This window comes from Callorhinchus milii, unplaced genomic scaffold, assembly GCF_018977255.1.
Source record: "Callorhinchus milii isolate IMCB2004 unplaced genomic scaffold, IMCB_Cmil_1.0 Scaffold3, whole genome shotgun sequence".
Taxonomy (NCBI): Eukaryota; Metazoa; Chordata; class Chondrichthyes; order Chimaeriformes; family Callorhinchidae; genus Callorhinchus; species Callorhinchus milii.
This window is the reverse complement of record NW_024704744.1, coordinates 55,640,614-55,666,374: the sequence shown is the minus strand read 5'-3', so window position 1 is coordinate 55,666,374 and position 25,761 is coordinate 55,640,614. Positions and strand designations below refer to the sequence as shown.

General features: G+C 37.6%; 1 protein-coding gene across 3 annotated transcripts in view; it reads left to right on the top strand.

Annotated features, from left to right (window-relative positions):
- The window catches only part of fmn2b (formin 2b), a 237,454-nt gene that overhangs the window by 124,305 nt on the left and 87,388 nt on the right, over positions 1-25,761 (top strand). For all 3 annotated transcript variants that reach the window (XR_487913.2, XR_487914.2, XM_007893908.2), the window contains exon 8: positions 15,506-15,567. Coding sequence is in view for 1 of the 3 variants with exons in the window: in XM_007893908.2 (XP_007892099.2) it covers positions 15,506-15,567 (62 nt within the window). In the remaining 2 variants the exon portion in view is untranslated. The remainder of the gene's footprint in view (positions 1-15,505; positions 15,568-25,761) is intronic.

Below are 25,761 nucleotides of genomic sequence, written 5' to 3'. Positions count from 1 at the left end.
ATCGTCGCCAAAATAGTTTGCAGTAAATTCTGTGAAGCTCTATTTCAATGATGTGAACCGGCATAAAATGCAATGAATATTGTTAATTGTTTTCAGATCTCTGCATAATTATAATAATTAGGATTATTATTTTCAAATCTTTTCATGGTCTCCATACTTAAATTCATTCAAAGCGCAAATGATTTGATAGATTCAAAAAGTGGTCACTATCCTTTCTGTAAACTGTATTCATTTTAGTACTTTTTTAATGACAACTACTGTATTCTTGTTCCTCTGAACTATATATCTTCTTACTCTGCTTTATATATGGTATCCCACATGCTCATCCTTCTCCCTGCATTATTGTTGGGCTTAAATCCACAAAATGACTTGAACGGGATCCTACTCAAATGCATTCTTTTTTTCAGAACATCAAGTAGAAGTAGAAGTTTCTTTCTGTTCCTCCAGTTTTCATTTCTTACTGTAATCTAGTAAGAAATAATCTGTAATCTGATATCTTGATACTTTTTTTTTAAATTTAGAACCCTTGGTGAAAGCAAGTCTGAGAACCTGAGAGGCTTATTGAGGTATATCACCATAAAGAGTAAGAAAACAAGCAGTGAAAAAGTGGTTCAGATGTTTAAAATACAGTAGATTGTAGGAGAAAGGGAAGACTGAGTGTAATCAGTATTATTGTTTTCAGGTCATGGAAAGAATGTTCTTTAACTAGAAAAGGTCACTGATATGTAAAGGTCCAAAGTATGAGAGAGAATAGCATCCTGAGGGCTTTGCAAATTGATGAAAAATATTGGCGACTAATATTGGCATGGGTGTAGAGAGGTTCAACAAGAAACTAAATAGTCATGAATCTAACTTTAGTACTAAGAACATAAGAAATGCTAGACAAAAAAAGACCAAGGTCCATCTAGTTCGCCCTCCACCTTCCTGGTGGTCGCATGCACACATGTCCCAAACTATCTATGTACTATATCCCATAATGTTATTTCCTAAAAGAAAACTATGTTTGAAAGAATCAACACTTCCGGCTTCAACTGTTTCCCAATCGAGCCTGTTCCACAGGTTCACTATTCGCTCACTGAACTAGTGTTTGCGTAGATTTGTTCTGAATTTACCCCCTTCAATCACAGGCCGTGACCTGCTGCTCAATTTACCTAATCTTTTTCAAATCTGGGTTGTGTTTTGTTTTTATTATTTGCCTATATTTCTTATTGAATAACAGTGCTGGAAAGTGTGGTGTTATCAGGACAAAAAGGTCATAGTACTTTAATCAATGATGTGTAATTAATTAGTATTTGAATGTAATCAAATATGGTGACAATTGAATAGTAAGCAGATGTGTACCTATATTGACTCCACGATTGCCTACAAAATAATCACTACACTTTACAGTAAATCCTGTGAAACCCTTTGAGATGTCTTGACAACGTGATAGGGCGCAAGGATTAAAATGAAGCTTCATCCTTAAAGTATTTTAAAGCAAATTTGCTGTTCGGTGTAGTGATTGTATTTTTCAGCGCACATGGCATCCAATTTGTGCACAATTATGACCCTTGAAAGGCCACAAAGTGAATGACAGAGCATTGTTTGCCAGGGCGCAAAGAGGAACTGTTCTATTTTTGTATAATGCCAAGGCATCTTTAACATCCACCTGAGCAGGCAGATGGAACCTTAGTTTATCATTTCATTGCAAACCACAAGTGCCTCTCATGATTCAAAGCTACCCCAGGACAACAACGGAGTGGCAACCTAAATGATGAGCTTTGAGTCCTGACGTGGGCCTTGAACCAACAGCCTCCTGACCCAGAGGTGAGAGTGTACTTAGGACTGTGTAGAGAAACGCATCAAGAAGAACTTAGTGATAGGATTCTAGTCTAATGTATTTAAAGGTAATTGATAAAAATGGATTTAATGATTATTTATCATTAAATCACCAAACTAAGTCATCCTTCAGATAAGATGTTAAATTGAGATCACACCTGCCTGTTCAGGTCGACATTAAAGATCCCATGCCACATTCACTCACAAAATACACAGCCATACCACTTTGCTGTGTATCTTGTGAAGCACTTTGCCACCTATCCCATGACTTGATAAGAGGCTATAATCAAATGCAAAGACTATTATTTTTGTACATATTATGTATGTGAACACAAGTACGCAATTGTGAAATGAGGCTTAAATGTACTTTCTCCTGCCTGAAGAGATGCACTTAACCAGAATATATCATCATAGTACGTGAGAGAAATTGATGAAGGGGATATCGTCTGCATTGTTAGGCATAGAATCAAGGGTGAGTTAGGAACAATTTCTTCAGTCCAAGGGTTTGTCAGAGTGTGGAATTCATTACCACAACTAGCTATTGAGACTGGAACATTAGAATCATTCATAAGGGAATTGGATGAGCAATAGGGAAATGAACATTAAAGAATGTGGGGAAATAGCTGGATGGAAAGTGGGATCAACAAACAGGGTAATTTAAAAGATACTGAGGTAACGGTGGTATGGACCCCTGAGCCATATGGCTGCCTTCTGCGCTAAAAGTTTCTAATATTTTATCAAACCCAGCTCATACTATGTTAATGAAAGGAGCTGGATGAATGTTTAGTTAGGAACAGGATTGAACTTTGTATCAGCGAATGTAGATTTAAATCAAATCCATGGGTTGTGATGCTTTTTTAAAAAATATATTTGTTTCCTCTGATATATAAGTCACTGTTTCATACTGCCAAATGGTTCTGTGGACATTCCTTTGTGTCAGCTCAGCCAATGAGTGCTGGCAACTCTCGTGTAACATTGAAGTCCTGGCACCTACTCAGGGAGGCTTGGGGGTCAAGAGACCACAAGCCTTTTGGAAGGTTTGTTTTTAAAGCTTTTGCCAGTGAGTGGAGTTTTTTTTACAATTACAAATTTACATCTATGTCATGTTAGGAGAATGACTCAAAGTGGTTTGCGGAGCTGACCAGAAACCCAAGTTTGAGGGTGGGGGAATCCCTCACCTTGAGGAGTGTGGAGGAAGTGGCCAAAAGCACGTTTGAAAAGCTAGATCATAAAGTGGGTTTTGAATGTTGGAAGTGTTTGATGCTGACAGGTGATTAAATAATCTTTACATTTTGATATAATGTCTTTCATGTTGGGAGGACATCTCAAAGCACTTCACAGAGTATACTGTAAAGGGTATTGACTGTATGTTTAGTAGGTGAATGTGGCAACCAATTTGCACACATCAGTCCCACAAGCACCCATGAAGTGAGTGACCAATTTATCAGAAGGATTGTTGACTAGAAACGCCCTTCTCTTTTTGAATAGTGCTGTGAGATCTTTAATGTCCACTTAAACAGGCAGGTGGAGACCTCAGTTTGTCTAGTCTGAAGTGTACATATTTTGTAGAATCATTGTGCAAATCATATATGTGCCAGAAGACATGGTGGCTAAATTGCATTTTCTTTCATTTTATATGTTTTTGATGGTAGAATTATTTGGAACAAAAAGAGATTCAAACAGATTGTTCTGACTTACCTTTGAAGTAGCACAGAAAGCTGTTTGTAAATCTTGATCAGTAAAGTTATAGAACAAATGTATCTTGTTATTGGAAATATGATGGTATCATTCTGGTAATTCTTTGACTTCAAGGTTTCATGTGAGATTTCGTGCCATTTAACCCCATAACACTGATGGTACAGTCAATTGATAGTGAGTTATACAGATTAGATATGTTCTGTCGTGTCTGTGTTGTCAGATCTGAATCAGGCAGCGGTAGGGCATGCAATTATCTTCAGTGCAGCTGGTTTAGGGAGGGGAAAATCAGCAGTGGTTTCTGGACCTGATCTTTATTCACTGATCTCACTTCTGGAAAGTGCATGTGGGTGGAGACTGGTCAAACATTACATTGCTCCTATGGTCGAATAGCCTACTGATACTCATTGTCTAGCCTTACTCATACCAGATGCAAACTAGTATCTGTTAAATTGTATGCTAGCACGAGACAGAACCTCAGCTTAAAGTCTCATCTCTCCGAAGGATACCTTCTCTGACGATGCAGCACTCGTATCGTGAACTGTAGTTCAAAATCTACACAATTATCTCAGGAGTATTCTTGAAAATATCATTCTGCTGATTTCTATGCTGTCTACTTCACCTGTATCTAGTGGATTGGTTGGGGGTTGCTTGTCATATGTAATATACTATGATGGCTGTTGATTTAGCTCCTGTTTGTAAAGAGTTTGCAACGTTTAATGTGTCTCAATCTGTAGCATTCTTCAGAGCAGATTAAATGTGCGGTTACCTGAGCTGGCAAGATGTTATAATAATGATAATCCTTACATTTGATATAGCACCTTATCACTTCATCGAGGTCAAAGCATTTCACAGGATTTTACTGTTAAGTGTAGTGACTGTATTTGTAGACGAAAACTTCATTGAATTTGCGCAGAGCAATGTCCCACAAACAGCCATAAAATTAATGAAATTTTAGTTTGGGGATTGTTGGCCAGGATATTGTGAGAAACTGCCTTCTCTTTTCGAAAGTGCCACGGGATATTTAGCGTTCACCCAATGTGCAACAGAAGGACTGTTTTCTTCTCAGAAGCAAATACATTCAACCTATGGTTGTGGAATATGTTTGAATTATATACAATAGATTATAACTGTTTCAATACATGAGTCATAAAAGATTGTTTCAAAATCCAAAGCACTGAAACTGGCAAGCATTTTAATGTATTGCATAATGATGGAAACAACAATATAATTAAGGTAGATAATTTTGTTAAACAAACCAATCCTGTTGAAATCCTGTTCCAAGCTTCAAAAATGTCCTTGTTTTTAAAAAGTTTGTTTAATTTTTTTTACCATGTTTTTTTCTTTGGTGATCACATTAATTTAACCTTTAAAATAATAAAAGATCTTGTCACCTTGCGTCTTTAATATCTGCAAAACATCTTTTCTGCTTTTTATAAAAAAGGAATTAGCATGAAGTACCTACTCGCACACTGAAGAATATTTATTAGAAATAACTTTTTTTCTTGTTTTTCCCTTTTATTCTCCACTTGAACCATTCCAGATCACACCTGAAGATTTTCCTCTTTGACCATGCCTACGGTCACCTCCCCTTCTCCCGACTTAACATCAACAATAACAACTTGCACTTTTTAGCACCCTCCATGCAAGGTAGTGTCTCAGAGTGCTTAAAGCTCTGCCATTAAATGCTTTGAGATACTACCTTGCGTAAAGGGCACTAATTAAATGCAAGTTGTTTCCCCTTTCTTCCTAATGATCAAAATGCCTGAACTTCTTATCTAATACAATATCCTGCCGCCTCCATTTCGAGTATAATTTTAATACAACACAATTGCTGCTTTTTTAATCTTGTCAGCAGTTTAATTCTCATTTACAGTTGAGTGTAAATAATCCTTCCTATAAACTCTTCATCTACTTGAAATCATTCCCGTGTTATCTACAAACTCGGTTTCCACCCACTTTTAGTTGTGTGGATGTTGAACTGCAGCTCATGATACAAGTGCTGCATTGTCAGAGAAGACATCCTTCAAACAAATAAGACTTTAAGATGAGGTCTGCCTGTCTCATAGAATTTAACAGGTACTGGTTTCTGTTATGAGTAAGGCTAGACAATAAGTATTAGCATACAATTTTCCTCATTTGTCTTTGAAATTAATTATCCTGCTCATTCTTTCCACACATACATAGATAATGTAGGGAGCAACCCAACTTTGGACCCTTCTCTAAAAGTGCTCACCAGCCCTCTATTTATTTTGTTAGCTACTCAGATCTTCATTCCGTGATGTTTTGCCCCCAAATGTGAAATAGCTGGATTTACTCCCTCCCACTCATAATCACATCCAATCCTTACTTTTATGTACGTTATCTTTATCCTGGGAAGCAGTATAGCATCTTATTCATGTTATGCGTTTTGCAACATCCAGCTCATCTCTGTTAAGCAAGTCCCACCCCTCAACCCCGAACCTATATGCACACATTCCCGTATACATGTGCAGAGTACATTATATAATATGCACACAGTAACTGGCATTGTTAAAGGGAAAGAATGTAGGAGAAATGTTATTGTGGTATTAGAAATGCATCATTTTTGATATTGATGGATTGGGAAAACAGGGTCTCCAGGTTGGTATTGCTGTTGGCCTGGCTGATGTTGATTGCTTGAATATCTTTGTGCTGCCAGCTCAGCTGACAGCACAAAGGTATCCCTCAGGTAGGGGTAGTTATCCCTTAGGTGCAGCACAAAGGGATAACAATTGAAAAAGCAGTGGGTCTAAAAGAAAATCTGATGGAACTCAAATTGGATAAATCAGGAAAGCATGATGGCATGTATCCATGGATGCTGAGTGAAATTGGGAAGGAAATGGTAGATGGACTGATTAAAATCTTTTGAACCTTGGATAACACTAGTGCCAAAATACCAGATTAGAGCAGGATTGAAAGAATAACTAAAATATTCAGCGTAACATCCATAACTTCTAGATTTCTTAGAACTCAATATTAATGATCACTTAGAAATCACAGGTTGATTAAAGCCAGCAGCAGATGTTCCTTGACAAATCTAATAATCTAATAAAGTTCTTTATCGCAATAGCTGAAGGGAATCCAGTGACACTAATTTGTGTCATAGAAGTTATTATGCTTGTTTGTAAAAGACACAATACTGTATATTGATTTAACGTAGATTTATCACCCAAGGAAAATATTTGGGTGAAATATTACGAATCGTACTAGACATATTATGAAATTTTACCCCTCTACCTTGTTCAGAGATGGCCTTTCTCTATAATAATACTGATGAATGGTCTAGAAAAATTGAAAGCTTTCTATTCTATACAGTATCTTGCTGTCTGAGTATGAATTCCTTCCCTTGGAAACTCAAAGGCTAAAAGGGCAAATGAGTTATGTTTTTTTTTGAACACACATAAGAGGCTTATTAAAATTAAGGTGCATGGAATTAATGGAAAAGGGCAACATAGATAGATGGTTGATTGAAGGATAGGAAACATGGTGGGAATTCATAGTTATTTGGAATGGAGAGATGCAGTATGTGATGCACTATGGGATCAGTGTTGTAACCATTGTTTTTGTCATTTATATAAATGATCTGGGTTATCTAGGACATTGGGACCTATTATAGCAGTCTTTATGTGGTCCCGATTGCGATCTCTGCACACATACAGTGTCCAGGAAGTGATGTTGACAGATCTTATGCTTGAGTGGTTGATTTCAGGATATTAGGTTGCCACCAATGTACCTTCCTGCATTGTGTGTGCTCAGCAAAAAAGGAAATAACATTGGCAGTGACTTGATCATTTGGTATTGTGCCTTTCACGTCAGGAGGACTTCTCAAAATACGTTGCAGGAAATATTCTATAAAGTGGAGTGCATTTGTGTTTTGTAGACAAAGTTTGCAGCCAATTTGCACAGAGCAACATACCACAAACAGTCATAATAATAATAATAACAATAATAATCCTTGCATTTGATATAATGCTTTTCACATCTTCTAGATGTCTGAAAGTGCTTCATGGAATATGCTGTAAAGTAAATTGACTGTATATTTGTGGGCAACAAACGCGGCAGCCAATTACGCACAGCAGTGTCCCACAAACAGTCATGGATTGAAAATGAAAATGATCAATTTATTATTGTTTTGGCGGGATTATTATTAGACGTATGGATTATTAGACGTACTTGCCCAAGTTTTCGCCCTGCCTGGAATTGAATCCAGGTGTCTCGCTTGCAAGGCGAGTGCTCTAACCACTGAGCTACAGGACTCCACAAAGTAGAGTGAGTACTCACTATTAGTTAGAAAATTGTTAGCCAGGACACCGGAAGGAACCTCTTTCGCATTCTGAATGGTGCCAATAGTAATCTCCAATGAACAGGCAGACCGTGCCTCGATTGAATGTCTCCTCTGAAGGATGGCACTCCATAAATGCCGGCAAAGCTCATTGGAGTGTTGGCTTAGACTTTGAGTTCCAAGTCCCAATGTGGGGTTTGTACCCCCCATAACCTTGTAACTCAGAGGCATGAGCCAGGCCAGCACTGTCCAACATGCAGATGTGAGTGTTTTTATTTAGCATTGGAGCCAGTCAACATACAGGACTGAGCCATCGCAGCCTTGTTATAAGATGGGTTGGATTTTATGGATCCAACTACTGCCTGACAATGAGGCTCCACTGTACTGACATTGGAATTTTAAATCTCTTATTAAAGGCTCTCATCCAGAAGAGCACTTTTTTGAGGTGAATCTGTTTACTGAAGCAAGCGTGCTATGAAGCTGTCATACTTCATGATTGTTTTGAAGTTTTTCAGTGACTACTTTAGATGAGGCTGCAAATCTTTCTGGAGTCTTAAATTAACATCTGTGAGAAACAAACAAAGCTGCCTATTGACAGAAATATTATCATGACCTGATGACATATTGCAAAGTATCTTTCTTCATAGCCTGAAGTGTAGCTTTATGCATTTGAATTGCACAAAAAGTGTACACAGATCTGCTTTCAGAAACACTGCTGCCACTTAGTCCCCTCCTATTAATTTTTCTGTACTTTAATACTTGTCATGAATGGCTCTGCACTTCGTGGGCAGTAACTCACAAGTTTGGTTTGGCTGAAAGTTCTTCAACTGTTCTGATCCCATTCCCCCTCCCCCAGAACACCCTCCCATCACAGAATCAGGCTGCTGTTTAAATAGTCCATTGTCCTTGCCTCAACTACCCTGCTGGCAAGAGCTTCTAGATTACCCTCTGCGTAAAGAAACATGTCCCGGTATTTGTCCTGAAATTGCTCTTTGGAACTCTAAATCAATGTCTTGTTGTTCCACTATCTTGGTGATCCAAAAGCATTGTTGAGGGTTTACTTTTTTAATCCCATTTAAAATGTTATGCACCTCTATGGGGTTCTTTCTGAGTCTTCTTATCTCAGGATTGAAGACCCCTAGCTTGTCTAATCATTGTGCACAGCTTTCAAAGAGATCTATTTTGCTGTTGCTTCAAGGATTCTTCATGGCTGCTTCTGACCTGTGGATTTGAAGCATGCAATTGTGAGCAAAGGCACAAGCAAGCGCAGACATATCCCTCTCCCAGCAATTGGAGTTATGTATCAATCCAGATGTATCCTTCCCTTTAACTGGATCAACATCTATTTAAAATTTAAATGCATGTTCCTTTGAGTCCAATGTTTGACGTATTCTTTAATCCAGTAAATACCCATATACTATTAAAGGATTTCTTTGTGGTTCACTGGAGATTATTAAAAATATTAAGCTTCCAGAATTTTCAAAGGAGGGGGGTTATAATAACAGTCTTTAGGACTCTAATTAAAATCTGATATGGTTTTCTTTACATTACAACTTAAGCTGTAGCTTGTGTGTTTTAAGACATTACGGAATTTTATATATGAAATGGCTTAAAAATGAATTTGGCAAGGTTTAGGGTAAATAATAAATGAGTACCATTGGTCTTTCTAATCATCAAAGGATTATTTCCCCTCTTGTTGAGAATGTTCTACAGTACTGAATTTGTGTATTAGCCATGCAATTGCAAGGTTTCCTTTTTTTTAAACAAAGTACATATTTTTATAACTCAATTTTATTGTTTCAGACAAAATGAGAACCTATTTCTGTGTGTGTGTGTGTGTGTGTGTGTCTTCTAAACTGTGCCTCGGATTTCATTTGAAGGCATGAATCCAAGTTTTTCTTTTTTTCTGGCCAGATGTATTTTATTTGCTTAAACATTTCTGAGAACCCTATACTTTTCTTTCCCATTTCACCTTATCTCCCATTCTTCTGTAGTTATAATAATAAATAATAACAATCCTTGCATTTGATATAGAGCCTTATCATGACATTGAGACGTCACGAAGCGTTTCACAGAATATACTGTAAACTGAATTGAGTGTATATTTTATGGGTGAAATGCAGCAGCCAATTTCGCACAGCAGTGACCCACAGTCATGGATTGAGTGACCAAATAATAATTATTTTTTTAAATTGATGACGAGTATCTACTTATAGTTACGCAGGTAGACTGTATCCTTCCAGTATCTCACCCAAGTGATGATTCTTCATTTAGAATCTGGCACGGCAAGTTTATAAGCTGGCTGTTCTCCCTGAGAGTGATGTACAAAGAGAAATATCAAGTTGAGCCTTATCTTATTCTCTTTCTGCATTCCCATGTGATTTCCATCAGTGTCGTGCTCTGCCACTGTCAAGTGTTCTGGGACGCTACCCTGCGTAAGGGGCGCTATATACATGGACGTTTTTGTTGTTGTTGTGATATGCCATCAGCTGAGATCAGTTAACTCAACACAATATGAATTGAGCATGCAACCTGCTTAGTCTATATAATTCAGCAATGCATGCTGTTAAATGATATTCTTTGCAAATGCCCCTTTCTTTTCATATACTGCTTGTCAAAATAGTCTAAACTTGCATTATAGTAAAGCTAATGGAGTTGATGCCAAATCAGTTGAAATACAGTATTTAAGAGGAAATCATGTGAAGTATGGATATTAATGGATATGGAGGAATGCAAATTGAAAAAATATAAGTACCATAAGCTGATATTGTACAAAAGCAGACCAGTTGGCCCCTGTGTCTGTGTTCCTACTCTTGCCTCTGTTTCTGTGTTCCTAAAATTGAATTGCAAAAAAACTCAATTTGCTAAAATATCTTGTTGATGATGTGTGTGTGTCTGGCTACCAGTTGCTATCAGTTTCACATCTGAATCAGAAGATTGTAGATACAAGACCCATATCGGGAATTTGAACTTGTGGTCTAAGATGACATTCTATGCAGTGCTGCAGATGAGCTCTCTTGTCAGAGGTGCCGTCTTTTGGATGAAATGGTAAACTGAGGCCTCATCTGCCTGTTCAGGTGGATGTTAAAAATCCCATGGCACTATTCAAAAAGGTGGTTTCTCTTGGTATCCTTGCCAACAATTTCCCAAATAAAAATTGATCATTTACTTCATGGCTGTTTGTGAGACACATTGCCTTGTGCACATTGGCAGCTGTGTTTCCTACAAAAATACAGTCACTACACTTTACAGTTAATGCTGTGCAGCTCATTGAGACATCTTTCTGAGATAAGGTGCTACTGTACATCAAATATAGGATTATTAATATTTTTTTAATTCCAAAAATAAATGACCAGTTCTCTACAAAGAAACGTTGGAGAGTAGGGAGGAATATTTCAGGTCCTTTATAGAATCTGTGTTTGATTATCCCAGCATAAAAGAGAACCTTTTATGTGACTGATTTCCGAGAGTGAACCAGTAGCATTCAGCAAAGTGAATAGCTAGTGTGTTGCAGCAGACATAGAATGAAAATAGTTTCAGGCTCAGAGAGGTGATGGAATGGTTTAACTGCAAATAAAATGCCAATTCATGTTTACAGGTCTCAGCTTTATAAATGTGGGTTAAAGAGTTCTGTGTTTGATCTGTAGTCTAAATACAGGGGAACCCTGTTTTTTGCTTATTGTCTCCTGTGAATCTGCACTAACCTTAGGAAAGTTTCCTTAGTCTACACACCTCTGTTTATCTAGCAGTAAGTAGGAGCCCTTTGTTAGTCGATTGGCGGATCGCTTTTCTGGGAGTAAAAATCCCTTCAATAAATAAACTGCTGTGCGCAATTGGCTGCCACATTATAGAGTCAATTCACTTTACAGTCTGTGAAGCGCTTTGGAACATCTTCACGACGCGATAAGACACTATATCAAATGCAAGGATTACTATTATAATAACTGGAAATGTTACAACCCAATTTCCAGCACTGACTAACTGTCATTCTGTCTGGTTATGTGGTCAGTTTGCTGTTGCTGTCACTTTCTCCACAGTTTTGCAGTGCATAGAAAGTGTGGTCTGAGGCAACCTGACCACATATAAGTTGGCAATTTTATTGGGATTGGGAAGGTAAGTTAGCTGTAATGTGGACCCTGGAATGATAATAATAATAATAATCCTTGTATTTGATATAGCGCTTTTCACGTCTTCTAGATGTCTCAAAGCGCTTCACAGAATATGCTGTAAAGTAAATTGACTGTATATTTGTGGACGAAACACAGCAGCCAATTGCGCACAGCAGTGTCCCACAAACAGTCGTGGATTGAAAATGACCAATTTATTATTGTTTTGTTTTGGAGGGATTATTATTAGGCGTGTGGAGTAAGGAAACTTGCCCAAGGTTTTGCCCTGCCTGGAATTGAACCCAGGTGTCTCGCTTGCAAAGCGAGTGCTCTAACCACTGAGCTACAGGACTCCAGAAAGGACTCCACAAAGTTCCATCCATTGAACACATCCAGTTAATAAGTTCGCTTTGTGATGTGAAAGATTTCCCTATAGAAATACTGTAAAATAGTAAAATGTTTTGTAGAATAAGACATGATTTCAAGTTGTACTTGTTGGTTAATTAGTAAATTTACATCAAAGAATCAGGTTATAAATTCACTAGAGAGGTAAACAATTAAAGCAGGTTTCACTTCATACCAGAACAATGTTGCATTGCATTTGGAATTACCAAAAACTTAAAATGGGTAATTTTATGGAAAAAGTATAGAAGTTTACCAAATTCTTGTTTTGTACTATTTGTTATGTTTCGTGAGCTAACCTGATCAGTTTCAATTTAAATGTGTTGAAATTATGACACTTATTTAATTATCCGCCCACAAGGTACACAGTCACTTGACTTTCCAGTGTACTCTGTGAAGCACTTTGTGCTCCAGTAAAAGAGAGTGAAGAATGCAGTTTCTGTGTTTCCATTAATGAATTGCTGTTCAGTCTGTGACAATCAGTTGTTATAAATTCTACTGAGAACCTCTGTGTTCCAAGTAAAGTTGTAGTTTATTGATTGCCTTCTATTCATCAAATGATGCACTGTTTTTTGAGTGCTTTATATGGAAGGTGGTAGTGGTAGAATCTATTGTGAGTTTCAAGAGGGAAGTAGACAGGTATATGAAAGAAAAAAAAGGCTTGAAGAGTATTGATGGTGTGGCAAGTTTCCTTACTCCACACGCCTAATAATAATACCTCCAAAAAACAAAACAATAATAAATTGTATCGACAGCTTGCTCTGAGAGCCGATGCAGACTCAATTAATCAAATGGCTACGTCCTGGGCTGTAAATCTCAATGATTCTATGGTAGAACTGTATTATTAGTAAATTAGCTTCCATCACCTATCCTCCTTTGGTATTCCTCCTGATAGTGTGGTTGAGGTTGTCTATCAGAATTGCTAATAGAGTAGCACCCCTCAATAGAACACTCTCGTTTCTGGTGTCTACTTTGGCTTCACATTAATGGGAAGTGCCTTACACCCATCTTCCAATGCTAAAAATGCCTATCTTCCAAGTGGTTAGGTGTTAGAAGCTCTTGCAATTTGCTAATTTCTTTCACTAATGGAAAAGTGTCAAGTTTCTGAAAATTGTGCTTGTATTTGTTTTATTGTCTTTTTCCATCCTTGCCACGTGACATCTCATTCATTATCTTACATGACATGCCTCAATCCTGTTCAGTGCATTGAAATAATTGTAACTATTGTCTGGATAGCTTTGAACATTAGAATAAGGATAAGATGATGTGGATCATACTGTGTTGACAATGAGGCAATATGTATGCCTTCACCACCACTTTCCTATCTTTAAGGCTGGCGCCCTGAAAATAGGCCACCTAGTGTCCACCAAAAGCTGTTGCACATTAAAGCAGGAAGATCATTTCTGCAGGACCTACATTTTTAGTAAATGGTCAGATACTGAAACTGATGGTGTTTAGTAACGTAACACTGAAAAGGTGATGAATTGAATGCAAATTTACACCTTGAGCCCAAGTATGTGGCAGCAAGCTGTACTCTTGAAATGCAATGATATTGTGGAACTGATGACTTTCATCCCACATTTTACAAGAATTTCCCCGTATATATTGCAACAACTATTTGCATTTATGTAGCGTCCTTCACTCAGAAGAGTACTGAAGATAGGGCAGTTTCTACAGCAACTGGTCACTTAAATCAGCTACGTGTGTACAATTTTTTTGTTTTGTCTTCACTTTGTGACTACATCACAGGTGGTTGCTCCTTAACTGGGGTGCACAGGCAGGTTGAAGGCATAGCTGCTGGTGGCAGTAATTATCGATGCCAGCTTTAGCGGGCTTGTCATGTTTCTGTTGGAAGTGGCACTACCTCAGGCCAATATGCTAATCAGCTCTTTGGCAATGGTGGTTTTGCTATTAACAGCAAACTGGCACTAAAATTCTGCATTAATTGAAAATCTTTCAACTTTCCTGTTACAACACGTGATTACAGAAAGCAAGTAAACAAAATTTAGATGCTTGATCTTTCTTTTTTTTAAAAAAAGGCCAACAATTCTGTATGGGAATTCACTAAGTAGGTTTTATTTGATTTAAGGTTGTGGATATATTTTGATGAAAGAAGAATAATAGCTACACAAGTGGCAATATAAATTCTAAATGCTTTCTGGATTTATTATTGCTGCTAGCTGTGCTATTTTCTGCAAATAAGTTGATTTTAAATGTTTGCAAAATGAACTGTAAGATTTCCAAGACTAGTTTATATTTAAAATGTCTGCAGTATTCACTCTGGGCTGAAGTTTACACTGAGATTGTGCAAGTCATAATTGATATACTAGAATGTAATGGCAAAGACCTTTTTACTGGAAATCAAATTTGTAAAAGCATATTAGGATGAGTGAATCTTCACAATTTTCTTAAACAGTGTCACTCTGCAGAAGTTGCAGAAGAAGCCGTAAAGCTTTGTAAATGTAAATTGTGAAAAAGTTTTGTCATTCAGGTGGCATTAAAGTGTTTCTGAAGTTAATTGATTTGCAAGTGTTTCAAAAACAAGTTATACATGTAATGATGAGACATTTGGATGTTTGACAGTATCCAAATTGAATTAATTGCTTATCAAATTTCCAGAGATGCAAAGTCCAATTGGATTAATAACGAAGTTCCGTGAGAAATGGGGACCTCCCAATGTGTCTGGTGTGGAAATTTGTGGGAATGAAAAAGAAATATTCAAAATCTCCACTAAAACTGTCAGCTTTATGTACAGAGGATTTGACCCTTGTCAGGGTCTTGAAGTTAACTGGCTTATTCAATTGTGGATTAGTAGACTCGGGGTCGACACCAACCAGAGATGGGAATGAGCTTGTTTTGTTATGGTGCTGGTTTTATAATTCTCTTAACCAGGCCTGGAAAGCCTCGTTTGAAGCATCCCTCTGATCTTTGGCTTTGGCTGTGCTAATGGAGCCTGTGTGTGTGGTGGAATTCTGTAGCTGTTGACACCTGGCTCCGACAGTTTCCTAGTTTCAAAGTCTTGCAACAGCACAATTCAGGCTTTAGGACAACCAAAGCTCATAAGCCACCTGACCAGTAGGTCACAAACATAGCCATTGAGCATTTTTGTGCTTTATCACCCTTTGACAACCGACTTGTCATCATTTTGACAACTTTCTTTCTACTTTTGTCCTTTTCACAGCTGTTCTGAACTTGGACAATTCTGTAGTTGACCTGGAGACCCTTCAAGCCCTGTACGAGAATGTAAGTATTGGACTAAAGGACAAAAAACATAGGTACAAGCTTTCTGAACTAAACCGCCAGGAGCAAGGCATTTAACCCCAATGCTCAAAACCACATGTTAGTTTGTACATCAATGCACTGCTGCTGCATATTTGATTTTGTAGTTGAGCTACTGTTTCATTCCTAAACAATCTATATTTAAGTTAATTTGATTCTCTTTGCCTATTCTTCATGCTATAGAAGTAGGAAATTCTAAGTAATAACATTTTGCCATTTTATGCTTCAGCATTCATTCTCCGCCTGGTGGCAAAATCCCAGTTGCAAGGTTTTCATTGAGTTCAGTTATGTAAGGTTAACACAAGATCTGTATGAAATAAGCCACAGTTAAAATGTGTATCCTCTACTTTATGGAATGTAAGAAGGTTAATTCTATAGCCTGTGGAAATGAGCAAAAGGTTCAGATTTGACATGCTCCATTTAAGGGTCACTTTGAGCATTTACAGAGTTTTATCCTACTTCTGTGTAATTTTATTTTGGAAAGGGGGTGGGGATGAGTCTAAATTGTCATTGAAATCTTGACTTAATAGTGAGCACTAATTCGTAACCTCCAGTGTCACTCATTGCTGAGAGATGTGAACCGTATGTTCTCAACCAAAGCACTTTCTTTTCTTAGTGGCAGTTTTCATCATCGAACACTCAGTAAACAATTTCTGCATAGAAAGAAACACTATTATTTTGCAAACATGTGGATGTTTTCAAGCATTTCACAAGTGATTACTATCTGGTGTAAGGAACTGTTTTTGTAGACAATTTTAAGCTATTTTGTCTTGGCAACGTCCGACAAACAGCCTTTCAGTGAGTGAACAACAACAACAAATTGCATTTATATTGTCCCAACACACTGAACAGTCGAGGGTATGCACCTGAGCTGGGGGTTAGATTTGGGAGGGGTGAGGGCCAAGGGGGTCGGGCTGGGAAGATAACCAAAGGCATAGTTAAAGAGAAATGTCTTGAGATGGACCTTAAAGGAGGCAACAAATAATAACAATAATGATAATCCTTGCATTTGATACAGTGCCGATGGGCTCTGGGAGTCCAACATCAATGCTTGCTTGGATCTTGGAGCTGGACTACACATTCTGAAAAATATTGGCCATGTATTCCAACAGATTCTAATTTAGGCACTTGGTCAAAAGCCCTGCAAAAGGCTTGATTGGCTGCACTGCAGAGTCAGCCTAAATTGAGCAAGTCAAAGTGTGGAGCTTGTTGTGTGTTTGCCTCAGTTTGTAGCTGCCTTGCCTGAGTCAGAAGTCGAGGTTCCATGTCAGGACTTCAATCCCTTAAAGTTTATACTGACACTTGAGTGCAGTGCTGGGGGTGGGCTGCATTGTCAGAGGTGTCGTTATTCGAATGAGATGTTAAGCCGAGCTTAAACTGAACTGCATGTTCAGGTGGATGTTAAAGATCCCAAGGCAGTCTTTTTCCAAGGCAATTGTTCCTGGTGTCCTGGCCAACAATCCTCCAAATAAAATTGGTCATTCACTTCATGGCTGTGTAAGGGAAATTGTTGTGTGCAATTTAGCTGTGCTCCTCCCCCTCCATGTTCAGTCTGTCCTTGCCACTGTTCTATGTGAAGAGTTCTTCATAAATGCTTATGATTAAGAATGTTGTCATTTGGATCTAGTAGATGATGGGAAAATTGGTTAGTGTGTTCTCGTAGCTGCAGATTTTGCTCCTTCCTGATCCTTTCCCACATCTTATCTGTTCATTATTTTACAATCTGTAGAGGTTGTCAATAATGAAGAAAGGTAGACAACTTCTCTGAAACTATCATCTTTGTTCTTTGAATAGAAATCATCCTCTTCACTTATCGAGCTGCCTGTCTCTGGGTCCTTTAAAAGAGGACATTACGCAAATAATAATATAATAATAATCCTTGCATTTGATATAGCACCTTATCATGTCTTCGAGAGGTCTCAAAGCGCTTCACAGAATATACTGTAAATTGGATTGACTGTATTTTGTGGGCGAAACATGGCAGCCAATTGCGCACAACAATGTCCCACAATCATTGTGGATTAACATCAAATGAATGAGGATAACCTTCCTCATAGGGAGGGTAATTTAAACTTTTCTATTGTACTCGGCTGCTTAAGGATAATAAGTTAAGCAAAAAAAAACTTACTTTGTTATCAACCCTGTATTCTGGAATATTGGGAAATGCCTAGAAGGGTATTGAGCTAGCAGTTATGTCTGCAACTCATGAATTAAAACAAACTGAATGAGTTGCAGCAATAATAACTTGCTTTTATATAGTGCCTTTCATGTGAAACAAACATGTCCAAGAGATTTCCAAAATATAATGCATTCAGAATTAAATTAATGTAATACAGCAAATGCATGAGCTGACAACTTCCCAAAAACAATAATGGGATGAGTGGCCAATTAAATTGAATTTAAGGGTAAATCCTGATGAGCATCACTGCGGAAAATTGGAAGAAAGACCTCGCCTATTTTTGAAATAGCAACATCAAGATGGTCCCTTTAGATCAACTTGAATCATAAAGCAAATGGAACCTAACTAGCAAAAGTGAAATAATTTGCACGTATTGAATATTCGAAAGAATGTCTCCAAGTGTTGAAGAAGTCATCAGGAAGCCCTATGTTTTATATACAGTGTGGGATTTGGAGGGTCCTGTGGGATTTTGTTTTGGTCATCCAGGTGTCTTACACATATGAAAACCATCACCGTGCTTCAGAGTATCCAAACATAACTGAGTTCCATGTGTCCTGTAGCTCAGGTGGAGTCCTGTAGCTCAGTGGTTAGAGCACTCGCTTTGCAAGTGAGAGACCTGAGTTCAATTCCAGGCAGAGGGCGAAACCTTGGGCAAGTTTCCTTCCTCCACACGCCTAATAATAATCCCTCCAAAACCAAAAACAATAATAAAATTGGTCATATTGGTCATTACTGAGCTACAGGAATTCTGGCATTCAAATACCTAGGGAGATACCACCTTTTTAATTGAACAAAATTTTGAAGAGCGGTATCTCACAAATCAGTAATTAAAAGCCACAAGCTGGTAGCCCAATACCCAGCTACAAAGATGTCACCATTAATGGCAACACATCTGGGTACTGTTAATATAATAAATATTAAATACACTGTTAACCTAAGTTTTTGGAGGAATTGTCAAATTCAGTAGTACTGCTATCTTCTTATTGTGAGTATGTTCTTTTCATTGCAAGATTATAGAACCTGTAGATAAATTTTCTATGCTACTTTGTGTGTTTGTGTGTGTGTGAGAGAGAGAGAGAGAGAGAGAGAGAGATATGTACGTATATAGTAATTTCCCTTTTTTTAAATTTAACGCTGTGCTCGTTCTCCTTTTCCCTTCCCTATGTGCATGCACACGTGCACACACAAACCAATTTGTGAGAAAAGAGAGTGGGACAGTGTCACTTATCCTAATTCTTGGAACGCTTACCAAAGCTGTTAAATGCGGTTGTTTCTAAGCTGCGCACCAGAGGACTCCTGCCCCTTTTTGGCATGTGGCCTAGTCTTCTGATTTTAATCTTATTTAAACTGGACTGTTTTTCCAGAGTGTCTCCCATGTTGGCACAGACTGACTCCAGTTTGCCAAGATCATCTCTTAATACTGATTTGCCGTTATTGTACGGCAGAACAATAAGCGTGGTAGGACATAAAGATAATGTGTGACAGCAGGTCTGATGTATTTATATCATGACACTCTATAAGAGTGAAAGTTGCTTCTGAGCAGTAGTTTACAAATTGCATAGTCAACTTAAACAATGCTAATAGTTGTATGTTTTATTCAGTGTTTACTTTTAGTCATCATAATTGAATGCTTATTCTTTCTCATAAAGTCTGCAGATTTGAGACTGAGACATTTATAAGTAGCTTGTTTGCTGCTGATGTAAGGTCTTTTAAATAATATATAAAATCTTAGCCATGTTCCTAGTCTTGTGCTTGTCACTGTAAATGGCAAGTGCTTAAAACTTCTAGTCACTTATAAATACAAAGGAATTTGTGACTGCAGTGTTGGTGCAAGAATTGCCATAGAGGTACTATTTTCCAAGCAATCATAACTTTTCATTAATTCTGATATATTAAATGCACGTCAAATGATTTGGTGACCAACTTATCTTCTTTCTCTTTCCCTGTGCTTTGTTTGGAGAATTCCGACACACTTGTGTGATGAAGGTCTACATGTGCAAAATGCCATTGAAATTAACAGTCAATAGTTTTGCTGTTATAAAAGTTGAGCAGCCTATGTTGTATGTTCCTTACTATGAATAAGTGTGCTGCTATATTTAAGTGCAGTAGTATTTTCTGAGTAAGTAGTTTTTAAAAAGTGCAAGACCTTGGAAAATCATTATAATATGATCTGTGAGGAAGCAGGGTTAGAGAGGAATAGGAGGCATGGGGTCTCATATGAAGCATAAACATTGGCACTGATTATTTGGGCGCATGGCTTTTTCTGTGCATTATCTCACTATATACTTACATAATTCTAATAAATGGAGATCATAACTTTGAAATATCGCAACACTTCAGAAATAATTGCTGTAAAGTGTATTGACTGTACTTGTATGTGAACGCAGTAGCCAATTTGCATCGAACAAAGCCTAACAAACAACTATGAAGTGAATAAACAATTTATCTGGGTTACTGGTCAGGATATAGAGAGAAACTCCCCTTCTTTTCAAATAAAACTCCCTTCTATTTTCAATTCATCTCATGGGATTTGTAGCATGCATCTGAACTGGCAAATGGGGCTTTGATTTTAATATCTCTATCCTGAACCACAACAAAGCAGCACTTCCCCCAGGACTATATGGGAGTGGCAGCCGAGACTGTGAGCTGAATATCCCAAACTGGGGCTTGAACCCATATCTTTATAGTAAGACGTGTCTGATGAACACACAGAATGTGCAGCCTTGATTACCTCAATGTGACATAGAAGCATTGATAGACATTCAAATAGATATTTTGCTATACCAAATGCACATCAATATTTCTTGCATTACCATAGGTGCTGGGTGCTTTCAATTTAACCTGGCCCATCAACCTTTAGACTGATGTTAGCTTGCTGGAGACTTCCATCTCTCTGTGGACCCATCAGTTCTGTGACTGTTTAAAAGAACAGTAAATTTAAGTGGTTGAAATATAAACCTCTGTGAAACCTCTTGAACTATATGATGTGGAAAACACTGACCCCATGAAAAGTAATGAGACTGAATGAGTCAGTGACTTTTCATTTTAGCACCTACACATTGAATGTTTTCAGTTCCCACTGTGTCTGACTCTACTTGTTGAGGTGGGGACGGGAACAGGTCAGACAGTTGACTTTGCTTTTATATTAAAAAATTCCTGCTGGTGATGAGGTGCTAGTGTCATTCAGATTCTGCGAATAAGGATACGCCAACTTCAGGATTGCTATTTGTGTCAAATTAAGACGATCCCACAAAATTATTTTTAAAAATAAAACTTTTTATCAAAATATCAACTTGTTTTATATTCCCTTTTATTTTCTGTTTTTGTTCGCATTTTAATCTAATTTTTATTGTATTTTGTCCATTCTGCTTTGCTACATTTTTTTTCAAATTCGATCTGCCTTCTCTTTCTGTTAGCTGCCACTCACTGACCATTATAGAAGGTGGGAAGAACTTTATGGTATTTGTTAGCTGAAAAGAGGCTTACAGGCCAATCTTCCAGGTGATGTATAGGTAAGAAACATAAGATTGACAGGGCCACACAACATTCCTGTTGTCATTTTTACATCTGAAATGGGAAGTGGGAGCTCCAAAACTGCTTTTGGTTTCAGGAAGATCCAAATGTTGGGAATCGCTTGATTTTAATTGATTTGAATTCAGTCGTCTGTCAAGCATTTTGAGTCATATATTGCGTTGTTATGGAGACATCTAAAAATCAGCAGTCGAGACTGAAATCCAAAATGAAGCACTTTGAAACGTTTTGACCAAACACAAGGATCACTATAACCCCAGCATTGTTTTCCCTGCATTGCCAACTGTAGTGAGAATCTAATTTTGTGGTAGATATCTCTTTTTCTGATTATTTAGAATATTGAAATGCGAATTCACGTGAAATGTAATAAAACTGCAATTTGGAACTGCATTTTGAATAATAGCTGAGGCTTTATCAGGGAGTGGTTGACGAATGTTTAACTGCCAGAAGAATGAATGTTGCCACACTCGTGGAAAACATCCAAGTTTTTGGGCTCAGTGAAAGTGCTTGATTGAAACTTGTTACACAGTGGAGTTTCTCTTTGAAATCCTTTTCATCTGTTGATTTTGATCTTTGCCATTTATTTATATCATGGGAGGGAGTCATTCCTGTTATATCTGCTATTGTAGATTTTATAAAGGATTGAGATTGAAGTCATGCAGGTAAACGATTCACTGATCCATGTAGAGTAATATCTGCATGTGTTCAAAGCTAGAGATGAAGTATTTGAAGTTTTCTCACAATACAAAAGGCATTTACTACAATGCACAAGGTTTCAGTTAATGAGGAGTAAGGCTACAAGATTATATGAAGTAGTTCAAAATTTAAAATATCATTCTCACCTGTGATATTTAAAGCTGTGGAACAGAAGGCTTGTAAATTTGCAGCTTTTAGAAGATGGCTTGACCTTGTTTAGTTTTTTCCAGTGAAATTCATCTGGATGACAATGACTTTGGCAAGGAAAAAGAAAGATTGGCAGGATGTAGCATGTCTACAAAAAAACCCTCGACCATATGGGTATAATAAAAATGGAAAGGGTACATCATTCAGGAGATGAAATGCTTCTTAAATATTCAGACAGTGGCTATTAATTATGAAGTAACACATTCTTTTATAGTAAGTATGTTCCATGACTGTGCCAAATTTTCTTCGTAAGCTTGATATATATTTACAAAATGGATTACAGAGATTTGTGAGTAGTACAATTCCAGTGGGTGTCTTAGCAATGTGGGTTTATAGGTTTTCCTGAATAGGTGGTTTGGTGAAGTCAAATGCATAAAGTCATTAAAAGGAGTTGAGCCTTTTCATTTGCTTCCTGCCTGATGGTTGTTTTTGCTATGTCATTCTACTTGAAGGGGAAATGAATGGTAATGAATGGTAAGCTTACACATTTATTAGTAATGTGGGCCAGTTCAGAGCAACCAGTTCAGATTATTGGGATAACATTTTGTAAGGCACTCTGGTAAACCCATTTGCTGTGCTACAGAGGGATGGGATGCCCATCTTGCTTCTGATACAACATAGAATTACACAGAATATCTGGTTTATGCCGGAAATTATGCTCCACATGAGCCTCCGCCTGCCCTTCCTCAACTAAGCCTATCAGAATAATCTTCTATTCCTTTCTCCCTCATATACCTATCTGGTATTTGCCTCAATTGTTCCTTGTGGTAGCAAATTCCACATTCCTACCAATCTGGGCAAATAAGTTTCTTCTGACTTCCCTATTTGATTTATTGGTGACTATTTTATATTTATGGCCCTTGATTTTGTTCTCCCCCACAAGTGGAAACATCTTCTCTATGTCTACCCTATCAAAACCTTTCATAATTTTAAAGACTTCTTATAGGTCACCCCTCATCCTTCTGTTTTCAAGAGAAAAGAGTCCAAGCTTGATAAGCCTTTTCTGATAGGTATAACTTTGCAGTTCCAGTATCATCTTTGTAAATTTCCTTTGCACCTTCTCCAGTGCCTCTATATCCTTTTTATAATATGGGGACCAGAACTGTATACAGTAGTCCAAGTGTGGTCTACTAGACGTTAATTAACTGTTTTATCATGTAACCCAATAACTTTGATGCATGGATCTTAGACTCCTGTCTCTGAAGGATTCAGAAAGAATGAACTTGCATTTTTATAGTACCTTATTGTATTAAATAATAGTTATGCACTATATCAAACGCAACATCTCAAAGCACTTCACAGCTTTTAATGTAAAATGTGTAGTTTATTGCAGGATCAATATTCTATAAGGAAATGTAGCAGCCAATTTGTACACACCATTGCCCCAAAAAAAGCCACATAATGAATGACCAATTTTATCAAGGTGACTGTGAGCAAGGGCTTTCAAACAGTGTCAGAGGATCTTTTAGTGTCCACTTGAACAGGCAAACGGTAACTCCATTTCATGTCTCACCTGAAGGACGGCATCTTCAACAATGCATTGCTCCCTCAGTACTGCACTAGAGTATCAACCAAAAATACCAAAATTAACCAGGATCTCAAAGTCCTGACTTGGGTGTAGTGACTAGTTTGTTGACAGTAGGGGTTTGTGCCACTAAATCTCATAAGCATATGAATGATTTGTTGTCCAGTACACCGCAGGAAACTCCCTTCTCTTTTTGAATGTTGTCATTAGACCATTGTGTCCAAATGAATACCAGCAGATGGGATCTCAGATTTAACATTGTGTGTGCAGGAAGATGCATCTGATAAATCTAACCTCCTGTTTAGCACATTGTCAGGAGAAAAGTATTGAGTGAAGATAAGGCTCTTCCCTCAAGGAGGAAAAGTTGCATAGGGTAGTTATTAGACACCTCTTTAATGGAGCAAATTTTGCAGAGGCCAACCTTGATCATCTTCTATTTTGGCTGTGGCTGATGCTGATGAGCTTTTTACATGCATTTTGAACTGATCACAGAATGAATTCAGATGAAAATAGCCTTTCAGCCTATTTGATCTTGTTCTTCAAGAATACCCACCCTGCTGTGATTTGGCTTTGCATAGCAAACGTTTTTTATCTCAGCTCATAAATGTGAACCATCTTAACCAAGACTGAGTGTTAGGATTATGTCTGTGTCTCAGTATGGATTGCCAGGGTGGAGAGAAATTGGAAGTAAAAACAGAAGATGTCTGGATTGGTGAATTTGTAAAGAATTTCTGATTCTGGAAGTGGCTATCTCAAACAAAAGGAGCCAGAGAAAAAGATTAGCAACTCTGTGCTGCCCAAGCCATAAAGAAATGTCTGAATCACTGGAGAATGTTAATTACCAAAGCCCAGGCACCAGCATTATTAACAGTGTTTAATTTTGAGACCATTCTCACAGATTGCTGGCAATGTCAAACAGGCTTGGTCATTATTGAAAATGCCTTGGACATATCTACAGATTACAGGAAAGCTTTAATGGCAAACTGGACACCACGAATCTTAATAGTTGCCCTAGACATATTATTTTTAAACCTGTTCAGCTCGTATTTTACTGTACTTTCAAAGAAACCTGTTTTAATGTGCAGTTGTGTTACCAACTAACATTGGTATGATACATGCATCAATTCTTCTCATCTACGGGGCTGTAAAGGCAAGAAAATATGCAGTTGTCCAAGGAGAATTGTGAACAGAAAGTCACTGACTCATTGCGCATAGAGAAAGTTAGTTTGAGAAAAATAGTGGTCAAATGCAACATTTAAGAGCTGAATAAAACCCAACACTTTGTGGTAAGCCAAGTCTTGAGAGAAAATGGGTGATGAAGGATGAAATTGGGACAGCTGAAAATAATTGATCTGGGACCACTGTAAATTTGCAAATCTGGTTCAAATAAAATACCATAGATAATCAGCGCTATAAAGACTGTGTCCTGTAGAAATACTCTTCAATGCAGAGCAGTGCATGTTAAAACAACAAATCTCCCAAAAGATCACTCTTTTTGGCTTGAACATACTATTGAAGAGGATCTCGACAGAGCTATAACTTGTTTGAATGTTACAGTGAGTAGTGCTTCTCTCACCACAATATATAACTATATAGGCTGCTTTCCATTGACCACTCCGAACAAGCTGTGATTCTGCTTTTCAGACAATACTATAGTTTCTTACATCTTCATGGATTGCATCTGTCAATAAAATAATGCACAAGTGGATGGATGCTTTGAAAGACTGTCACTCTGGTCTATGTGAACGTTTTCATTGGATGTTTTCAATTACCTCAGTCCCTCGCTGTTTATGGAACACTGCTGTGCGCAAACTGGCTGCTGCACTTCGCCCACAAAATACACAGTCAATCTACTTTATAGCATATCCTGTGACGTGATTTGAGGCGCAAGGGTTTATTTATTTAATGAAATGTGAAATGCAAGAATTATTTTTCTAGCAAAACTCTTAAATTCGTCAATTAACTTTCCATTTTGGTAACAATAGAGATAATATTCAGATGGATTTGAAAGATTTGTTGA